At 50.9% G+C, this 10,767-nt stretch overlaps 1 protein-coding gene across 1 annotated transcript in view; it reads right to left on the bottom strand.

Annotated features, from left to right (window-relative positions):
* Positions 1 to 204: 204 nt before the first annotated feature.
* The window catches only part of clybl (citrate lyase beta like), a gene marked incomplete at both ends in the record, with an annotated part of 60,851 nt that continues 50,288 nt past the window's right edge, over positions 205 to 10,767 (bottom strand). Inside the window, 2 exons of the mRNA XM_084452009.1 lie at positions 205 to 300; positions 4,357 to 4,481. Coding sequence (XP_084308135.1) covers positions 205 to 300; positions 4,357 to 4,481 — 221 coding nt within the window. The remainder of the gene's footprint in view (positions 301 to 4,356; positions 4,482 to 10,767) is intronic.

Here is a 10,767-nt window from a genome sequence, read left to right as displayed (position 1 = left end):
CTCCCCTCCTCTCTCCTCCCCTCCTCCCCTCCTCTCCCCTCCTCCTCCTCTCTCCTCTCCTCCCCTCCCTCCTCTCCCCTCCTCTCCCCTCTCCTCCCCTCTTCTCCCCTCCCCCTCCCCTCTCCTCCTCTCCCCTCTCCTCTCTCCTCCTCTCCCCTCCTCTCTCCTACCCTCCCCTCTCCTCCCCTCTCCTCCCCCTCCGGGTCACTTGGCGAGGACGGCGTGGGCCAGGGTCATGATGTTCTGCGCCTGCTTCAGAGACGGCATGTCGATCATACTGCCCCTGAAGGTGAACGCCCCCTGGGGAGAAGAGGGGAGGAGAGGAGAGAGGGGTAGAGTGGTGAGAAGGAGAGGGAAGAGGAGGAGGAGAGAGGGGTGGACAAAAAAGGAGAGATAGAGGTGACTACATAAAATGCATCAATTGAATATGTTGATCCACCCCTTACGCCAAAGTCAGAGAAAAGTGACATTAGTGCGCTCCAGTTAGTTGTAGAAAATACCTTGTTAACAGAAAAAAGTGTAAATCAATAGAACATCTGTGAGGTGCGTTCAGTGTCTCCGCTCGCATCGCAGCTGTTTTCAGCCGGGGAAAGATGCGGAATAGTTCTCAGATCTGGTGGTGGGACCGGTTTGCTCGTTCGTGTTGATAATATCTACAACTTTGCCACACAAACTCCCATCAGCTCAGAGGCAATGGGAATACGTGGGATTCCTGGTCGGACTGGGGTGTCAGGCCAGGTCTGGGGTGTCAGGCCAGGTCTGGGGTGTCAGGCCAGGTCTGGGGTGTCAGGCCAGGTCTGGGGGGTCAGGCCAGGTCTGGGGTGTCAGGCCAGGTCTGGGGTGTCAGGCCAGGTCTGGGGTGTCAGGCCAGGTCTGGGGTGTCAGGCCAGGTCTGGGGTGTCAGGCCAGGTCTGGGGGGTCAGGCCAGGTCTGGGGTGTCAGGCCAGGTCTGGGGGGTCAGGCCAGGTCTGGACGGACCAAACGCAGGAATCCCAAACAATATCTGGAGGTGGGAATTCTAGGAAACAAACGACCGCTGAGCTGGTAGACAAAGAGAACGGAACTGTACTATAAGGATAAGGAACAAACACTCATACACACACACACACACACACACACACACAGACGCACTCACACACACACACACACACACACACACACACACACACACACACACACACACACACACACACACACACACAGGGTGGCAGAGAGATGGGTACAGTGTGTCCCCGGGGCGATGCTTAGCGCGGGCTGGCCTGGCAGGGAGAGGTGCAGGCTGATTGGGTATGGCCTCAGTGGCATCTCTCTAGCAGACAGCCCACGGGGAATGACACGCGCGATCCAGCCATGCACTAAATTAGTAACAATAAGAGTCTGCACTTAATTGCACCCCCCCCCCCACACACACACACACACCCAGCAGACTCTCACAGACACACAGGGGTAGAGAGTGTGTGTTCTCAGTGGGAATAGAGGTGTGTGTGGGTGTTTGTGTGTGTGCGTGCGTATGAGTCACACCTTCGTTTCCTGAATTGTAATCGCTAGTGGGTAGTGCCCATTATGCTCGTTGTGGTTGTTTGTTCTGTCTGTCCGTCTGTCCGTCTGTCTACATCTATCTAATATCAATGATTAAATCCATGACCCATACAGGGTATGTAAAGTCCCAACTGAATGCCAGTCAATGGGCAAAGATGTTTTGAAAGAGGATTGATGATTCTGTAAATTGCAGTGGTGTCTGGTGGGTCCTGGTAGCAGGTATGCCAGAGCCAGCGAAGCACACACACATTTTTTGGTGGTACACTTTCAAAGCATGCCCTGACGGGAGGTTTCCAGGCACCGGAAGGGCCCTTGAACAGTTGCATTTATGTAAAAAAAAACGTACAGGAAAACTACAGTAGCCTAAATTAGGGCACAGCAAAACATTACACCTCCACAGGAAAACTACTGCGCTCTCACACGCGCGCGCGCGCACACACACACACACACACACATACACACACACACACACACACACACACACACACACACACACACACACACACACACACACACACACACACACACACACACACACAGAAAGGACCACAGATGCACGAAGAGAAGGAGAGCAATAATGTCAAAGACACAAATCTGAATTAAGATTACAATATTTAAGATAACGCAACCAGAGCAAATGGCAGGACAGTCTGACATCACTATAAGCCAGAACCCACTGGACTCGATAGCCGCTTGGCACACTGCATTTCCTAGTGCCTGCTGTTGCTTTCTCGAGTTCACGCTATCGAACCTGATTAAATCTAGAGTGGAAAGCGCAAAATGACGGCCACAGGCTCACAGTGCAAGAGGATTCTGAGATCTCTAAATGACTGTTTTACTTTTCCAAATGTACATACAACCATAAACACTTAGTAATGTTAGATAGCTAGATAGCACGTTGAAGATAGCGTTAACAGTAGCTAACGCATCCTCCATTCCCATCATTTCTTGACATGATTCGGTAGCTTGCAGAGAAGAAAGACGCACAGCTGTAACAACTCGTAATTAACAAAAAGAAAGAAAAAACCCTACCGTATCTCATAACCCAAACATGTTTAATCCACTTCATTTAGGATAGGTAGACGCCCTTGACTTCCCATACTGTTTTGCAAGTTAAATTGTTAATCCAAATTTTGCGTGCAGCAGCCCGTTAAAGTGAGTTCCTCCAAGTCCTGAGTAATGTCCTCCACAGTGAGTAACGTCCTCCACAGCGAGTAATGGCCTCCACAGCGAGTAGGCTATGTGCACTCAAATAAACTTGGTTGCCCTTAAACTTGGTTGGCCTGACACCCCAGACCTGGCCTGACACCCCGGACCGACCAGGAATCCCACGTATTCCCATTGCCTCTGAGCTGATGGGAGTGTGTGTGGTTAGTTGTAGATATTATCAACACGAACGAGCAAACCGGTCCCACTACCAGATCTGAGAACTATTCCGCATCTTTCCTCGGCTGAAAACAGCTGCGATGCGAGTGGAGACACTGAACGCACCTCACAGATGTTCTATTGATTTACACTTTTCTCTGTTAACAAGGTATTTTCTACACAATCAAATTCCTTGTCTCTGATTCATTAGTCCACCATCCCAGCAAAATCATTTTTCAACAAATACTCTAGATCTCAGTTTTACATGCTGATCGCTGCCAGTAGCTAGCTAGATAACGTGGGTAACGCGATTGTGATCGTCAGCCAGGTGAATGGCGGGACAATCATGACACGTTTTGTTTGGATAAGTTCTCCCAATGTTAAAAAGTCTATGGGAATTGTAATGTAAACCAGTCGGGAGAGGGCTTGACCTACGCCCTCTTTTAAGCATTTTGACAAATCACAGGCTAGTTTACATCTCGACTGATGACATTTTTTGGAATTTAGTGTGTATGGGCTAATTTAATTGGTTGATTTTTCATTTGGATTAACTTCTGTAAGCCAGAAGTCTTTTAGCTGTCTGTAATGTTAAAGGATGACGAGCTAGTTAGACTGCTGTCAATGTGGACTGTTTATTTTCATGAGGCCTGTAGGGGGCGACAGAGCACTCCCAAAACACAAGAGAATGAAGCGAAATGGCAGAATACACCACATAGTCAAAATCAAAAACAGTCTGAAAAGAAGATACAAAAATCAATTTTTATTGGGATTTTTTTATGGGTAAGCCAGGCTGACCCTGGCTTATAGGAGAAAACGCCACTGGTAAATTGTCCTTTGTTTTCTATTGTTTTAATTGTTATATGCTTGTTTTATTTTTTTATCCCTGTGAAGTCCCTGTTGGCCAGGACTCTTGTATAAGAGATATTTAATCTCAATGAGACCCCCGTTCCTATAAATAAATAAATAAATAAATGTCTGAAGAAATTTCCTGCTAAATCTTTCTGGTAAGCAAACATCTGTCATCATCTGTCCTGATTAGACATGTCCCACCAAATATATTGAATAATGTCATTACATGTGCAACACATTTATACGACAATTAATTATAACTGATACTTTGATCTCAACGCCAATAATCCCCCTGTGACTGCATAGTATTGGGGGAACTCTTGCGTGTCAATCTAAGTGGAAGTGAGTTACCTTGCCCTGGGCCTGGTGCTGTTGGAAGTGGAAGTGAGTAACCTTGCCCTGGGCCTGGTGCTGTTGGAAGTGGAAGTGAGTTACCTTGCCCTGGGCCTGGTGCTGTTGGAAGTGGAAGTGAGTAACCTTGCCCTGGGCCTGGTGCTGTTGGAAGTGGAAGTGAGTTACCTTGCCCTGGGCCTGGTGCTGTTGGAAGTGGAAGTGAGTTACCTTGCCCTGGGCCTGGTGCTGTTGGAAGTGGAAGTGAGTTACCTTGCCCTGGGCCTGGTGCTGTTGGAAGGCAGCGATGAGTTCAGAGGCCCACTGGACCCGGTCCTGACTGGGGGAGAACTCCTCCTGGACCACCTGGACCTGACCCGGATGGATCACCTGCTTACCTGCACACAGGGCAGGACACACACACAGGCAGATAAGCACAGGATAGATGCACCCCCCCACATACATACATACACACACACACACACACACACACACACACACACACACACACACACACACACACACACACACACACACACACACACACACAGTCAGATAAGCACAGAATAGACGCACACACAAATACACACACACACACACACAGTCAGTTAAGCACAGGATAGACGCACACACAAATACACACACACACATACACAGATAAGCACAGGATAGACACACACAAATACACACACACACATACACAGATAAGCACAGGATAGACACACACACACACATACACACAGAGATATACTGTATACGTAAACACAGAGGTACATAAACACTCACCCCCACACACACACATACACACACACACTCCCACACACACACATAAATATGTACAAAAATAAATGCTGTCAAAAATATAGTATTCAGAATAATGAAATTAGGGAATAAAACCCATAGCTAACACACTTACAAGTCACCCACTTATGTCTCTCTCTCTCTCAAACACACACACACACACACACACACACACACGCACACACACACACACACACACACACACACACACACACACACACACACGCATGCACACACGCACACCCAATGTGGGTGAGGTGAGGTAGAATGACAGATGGTAATTGTGAATAGATTATCCAGTGACATTCAGCCAATCTGTCATACTTCTGCCAAAGCATTAAACACAAATGATCAACTTGTCAATATTTAATTCAAAATTAATTGGAGCATTAAATTAAATAAATAAAATACAAATAATAATAATTGTAAAAAATCATGTAAATATTAGAGTGCATTTTAAAGACGGGGTGGAGGTATTTGTTCTGAGCAGAGCGCCCTCTGGCTTCCCACCCACGGGTGTGTTTTCAGCCTGGCTCCGGTGGACTGCTCTGCTCAGCCACCATGTGTTTGTAGGTGTGTGTGCGTGCGGGTGTTGGTGTGTGCAGCCTGTGTGTGTGCGTTTGTTTGTGTGTGTGTGTGTGTAAACTCTGTGTTTGTGTGTGTGCACGTGTGTCAGCGTGTGCAGCCTGTGTGTTTGTGTTCTCCATGTGCGGTGTGTGTGCCTGTACTTGTGTGTGCAGCCCAAGCTGTGTGCGTGTGTGTGTGTGTGTATGTGTGTGTAAAGTCAGCCTCTCCTAGTCGGAGGGACACAGCGCAGGGCCAGAGGACGCTATGCATCATGGGAGTCATCAGGTATCCCCTGCGCTGTGTCCCTGAGGCCCGATGTAGCCCTGAAACTTAGCTGCACGCTTAGTTACACACCAATCTGACACTCAGACCGCCTGGAACAGTAGCCTGACACAGTGGGTTGTTTGTGTGTGCGCGTGTGTGCCCGTGCGCGCGTGCCTTACGGACCCCCGTACACAGTCGAACGAGACGGAACTCGACACACACAGGGGCGTATTATTCGCCCGCCGAAAAGAGAGACCACGCACCGCCAAGCCTGACAATTTCAGCCGAGAAATCTTTCCTGAACCTCGATAAACCTATCGACAAACCCCACAGAGCATCATCCCCCATGAACTTCATCCACATCAACATCATCTCAGAGCTGCCAAACAAACAAGAAAACAAACCCGGCGTCTCTCCCCCCGGCCCCAGGCCCTAACAAGGACTTAAAACAGCTCTGACATCCCCTCCTCCCCTCCCCCCGAGGCCCTCAGAGCCGGATCGGGGGGCCGTGGCGGCCGTGCCTGTCTATGTCTTTTTTTTTACGGATCAAACTTAACGGCGGTGAGTTTGCGCTGTAGACGGCGTCCGGACCTTGTCTCGTCGTCCCTCCGGGAACTGGCTCCGTCCGCGAGGCCCTGGAGGCGGCGGATTGGACGGGCGGGCGGAGGGGGGCGGGTACGAGGGGGCTGGGGTGGGCGGAGGGGGGCGGGTACGCGGGGGCTGGGGTGGGCGGGCCAGGTGAGAGAGAGGACTACCTTCTTCCATCTGCTCCTCTTTCACCCCGGTTAACCCTCCTGAAACTCCGGAGAAGGAGGAGGAGGAGGTGGAGGAGGAGGAGGAGGAGGAGGAGGAGGAGGGGGAGGAGGAGGAGGAGGAGGGGGAGGAGGAGGGGGAGGAGGAGGAGGAGGAGGAGGGGGAGGAGGAGGGGGAGGAGGAGGAGGAGGAGGAGGAGGAGGGGGAGGAGGAGGAGGGGGAGGAGGAGGAGGAGGAGGGGGAGGAGGAGGGGGAGGGGGAGGAGGAGGAGGAGGACGAAGCGCTCATTATTCGTTTGGACTCGATGGGACTTGATGGAATGTGTGAATTGTGGTGTGCAAACGTAAACGTAAATAATTTACAACGCCAACATATCTCACAATAGCTCACAAAATCAGTCACAGAGAGGATGGGTGGTGAGGAGAACTTTGGATTGAATGTATCACTCCTGCCCTCTGCAGTCAGTGGTGCCTCAGTCTCGCAGTGTGTGTGTGTGTGTGTGTGTGTGTGTGTGTGTGGAGAGAGTACTCAAGGTGTACAGTCCCTTAGGGCCTGGCATGTTGGCTAAACAGCTTAAAGAGGATTCCCTGGCTCTGTGAGGTGTGTGTGTGTGTGTGTGCGTGTGTGTGCGTGTGTGTGTGTGTGTTTGTGTGTGCCCGAAGGGTACCAACAGCAGAGTGTGCCCCCTTCCCCTCCGTTGCCACCTGCTCTGGTGCTCACAGGGTCCAGGATCGGGAGGGTGTGTGTGTCACTCTCTCACACTCGGGCAGGTGCAGGGTTAAATCACTGAGAGATGTGTCCGTGTGTGTGTGTGTGTGTGTGCGCACGCGCGTGTGTGTGCGTGTGTTTTGACAGGAGAGTGACAGAGCACACGGACAGACGAGGTGACTCAGGTCCTCCGCGCTCCCAACCCATTGGTTCCGGTGGAATGCATCATTCGCGCCCTCTAGCCAATCCCGTGCTGCCATGTGGTGCTGGCTGCCCATTGGAGGAGTGCTATTTAGCGGAGTGCTCTCAGGCGGATGATGGGCTGGGTCCCCTGGAGGACGAGGGGACGGGGGGGGACGGGGTCTGGGGAAGGAGAGAATGTTCTCTGCGTTTCCGTCTAATGTTCCCCATCTCTGTTTCTGTTTCCAGGAGAGATGGTTCCAGTTTAACAGTTATTTCACCAAGCAGACGCCAAATAACCCTAAATAAATCAATAAATAAAACATTAATATTAATATTAATAATAATTTCAAAACATATTTTCCCTCCACTAGACTGTTACACTAGGAAACAACACAAAATGTACCGAAACACAATCTCGGCGACAAGATAAACGTCTCGGAGGGTGAAAAAAATCCCACGAAAGCTTCGTCGCACCGCGAGACGCCGCGCGCTCCTCCGAACCCAGACCACGACCGCCAACGTGGCGTTGAGAAAAAAAAAAAAAACAACAACAAAGAAATATAGAAATGTAACAATGTCGCTCCTTTTTGGTGATGGTCAGTCTCCTCCCTCCCTCGCCGTGTGACCGGCCCGCTGCCAAGGTCAGCTACAGCCCGCCGGTACGGGAGGCTTTGGGGCCGTATTACCGTTTAAGCGCACCGGGGCCGGTAATAGCCACTAACTAAGATTACACAACCGCGGCGCCCGCCTCCCGACACGCACCGCTAATCCACGGCCGGCGGAGAGCTCGTCTTCCAGGTCGTACCGTCATTTCCCTCCGCGCTCGGCTTCCCTCTCTGAGCTCTGGGACCTCAGATGCTCCCATAATGCATTTCTGCGTACGTACCGTCGTATGGATACTAGACGTGAGAGTCTTCATATGTGACAGTATGAATATTATGAATGATGTATTTTTGGGACGTTCGTCAATTGATCGATATTCAAACAGCTTACTGCATTAGGACTTAAGTCTTAAAAAATAAACTGTGATCTACTAAATAAATGCTTTAGGTGAGGACTAAGACCGAGAACTAAGATATCCAACTGAGCTCCACCATTGTGAAGCAGAGGAGACTACAATTGGAGAGAAACCCAATGATATGTGCAAATCCTTCTACACACACACGCACACACACGCGCACACACACACATCACGCCGCTCCTGTTCAGTGTGAACAGAGTGTGTGTTGCTCTCATGTCACTGGAGAACAGTGTTGGTGAGCCCGGCCCCTCAGAACCAGCTGGCCCGCTGGCCGCAGACACACACAACACAATGGTGCCGTCTATTGCTGTGATCCATACTACAACTGTGTGTGTGTGTGTGTGTGTGTGTGTGTGTGTATGCGTGTGTGCGTGCACACATTTAAGAACAACCAATACGATCAACTCCACCTGGCACAGATGCTTTGCTGAGTAGCAACAGGGGGAGTCTGCGTGCGTGTGCGTGTGTGTGCGTGCGTCTGCGCGTGAGTCAGAGCAACGCGGGGAGCCCACTCATGGACTACTGACTTGGCGAATAAAAACTAATGGCGAGCAATTTTTGCGTTCTCTTCCATCCAGTGTGAAACGGCGCTAATCTAGTGGAGCCGAACGCTGCTCGCCTCGGCCAGCCCTCTGGCTCGTCCCTCCCTCCGACGCACTAACCAGCCAAACACACACACTCGCCACGGATAACGGGAGGGTGTGTAAAGAGCACACATTGACACCGCAGGGGGTGGAATGAGTCGTGGTACTGTTAGATTACATGTAGGTTGTGACATCTTGCTGTGTGTGTGTGTGTGTGTGTGTGTGTGTGTGTGTGTGTTTGAATCAGCAACGGAGGGAGACACTATCGTGAGAGAGACGCTACCATTAGAGACACTACTATGAGAGACACTACCATGAGAGACACTACCATGAGAGACACTACCATGAGAGAGACTACCATGAGAGAGACTACCATTAGAGACACTACCATTAGAGACAGTACCATGAGAGAGACTACCATGAGAGAGACTACCATGAGAGAGACTACCATTAGAGACACTACCATTAGAGACAGTACCATGAGAGAGACTACCATGAGAGAGACTACCATGAGAGACACTACCATGAGAGAGACACTACCATGAGAGACACTACCATTAGAGAGACTACCATTAGAGACACTACCATGAGAGACACTACCATGAGAGACACTACCATGAGAGACACTACCATGAGAGACACTACCATGAGAGACACTACCATGAGAGAGACACTACCATGAGAGACACTACCATGAGAGACACTACCATGAGAGACACTACCATGAGAGACACTACCATGAGAGAGACTACCATGAGAGAGACTACCATTAGAGAGACTACCATGAGAGAGACAACACCATGAAAGAGACAACAACATGAGAGAGACAGTACCATGAGAGAGACAGGACTATGAGAGAGACACTACTGTGAGAGACGAGCACATGGGTAAGGAGCAGTTGAACAGACTGTCCTACCTCCTGCTTGCAGTCACACACACACACACACACACACACACACACACACACACACACACACACACACACACACACACACACACACACACACACACGCTAGAGTTCTGAAAGCGTTGCTTGGCTACAGACACACACTGAGCTCTGTTACACTCAAAGCTAAGTCCCCAGCCTACTCATACACACACACACACACACACACACACACACATACATACAAGAAGGACACATCACTTCCACAGTCATTTAGTGCTTCTCTTGTGCTGCGCAGAGTGGGAGTGTTTAAATCGCGGGCCGACGTTCGACAACGAGACGAACAGTGGCCGTTCTCTGGAGCCCAGACCAGGGGTCCGTCTGGGGAAGAGAGGGGGCCCAGACCGGGGGTCCGTCTGGGGAAGAGAGGGGGCCCAGACCAGGGGTCCGTCTGGGGAAGAGAGGGGGCTCAGACCGGGGGTCCGTCTGGGGAAGAGAGGGGGCCCAGACCAGGGGTCCGTCTGGGGAAGAGAGGGGGCCGAGACTGGGAGTCCGTCTGGGGAAGAGAGAGTGCCCAGTCCTCCGCCAGCGAAGCGCGACTCGTCAGGGATTATTATGCCCACATTTTCTATCATGACGAACGGCAGTGAATAAACACGCATTCGACTGGAGCCACTGTGAGGGCCTGCGGTCTCCTCCCTCCCTCCCTCCCTCCCTCCCTCCCTCCCTCCCTCCCTCCCTATCTCTCCTCCCCCCCTCTCTCCTCCTCCTCCTCCTCCTCCTCCATCCCTCTCCTCTCCTCTCTAAGCCAGATTTGAAACGTTGGCGAGGACGCGGCTCACGAGCTCTACTCTCACCGGAGAGGCCGGGAGGTGTGAGAGAGAGAGAGAGGGAGGAGGAGAGGAGGAGAGAGGGAG

This window comes from Borostomias antarcticus, assembly GCF_949987555.1.
Source record: "Borostomias antarcticus genome assembly, chromosome: 17".
Classification (NCBI taxonomy): Eukaryota; Metazoa; Chordata; class Actinopteri; order Stomiiformes; family Stomiidae; genus Borostomias; species Borostomias antarcticus.
This window is presented reverse-complemented; position numbering and strand designations above follow the sequence as displayed.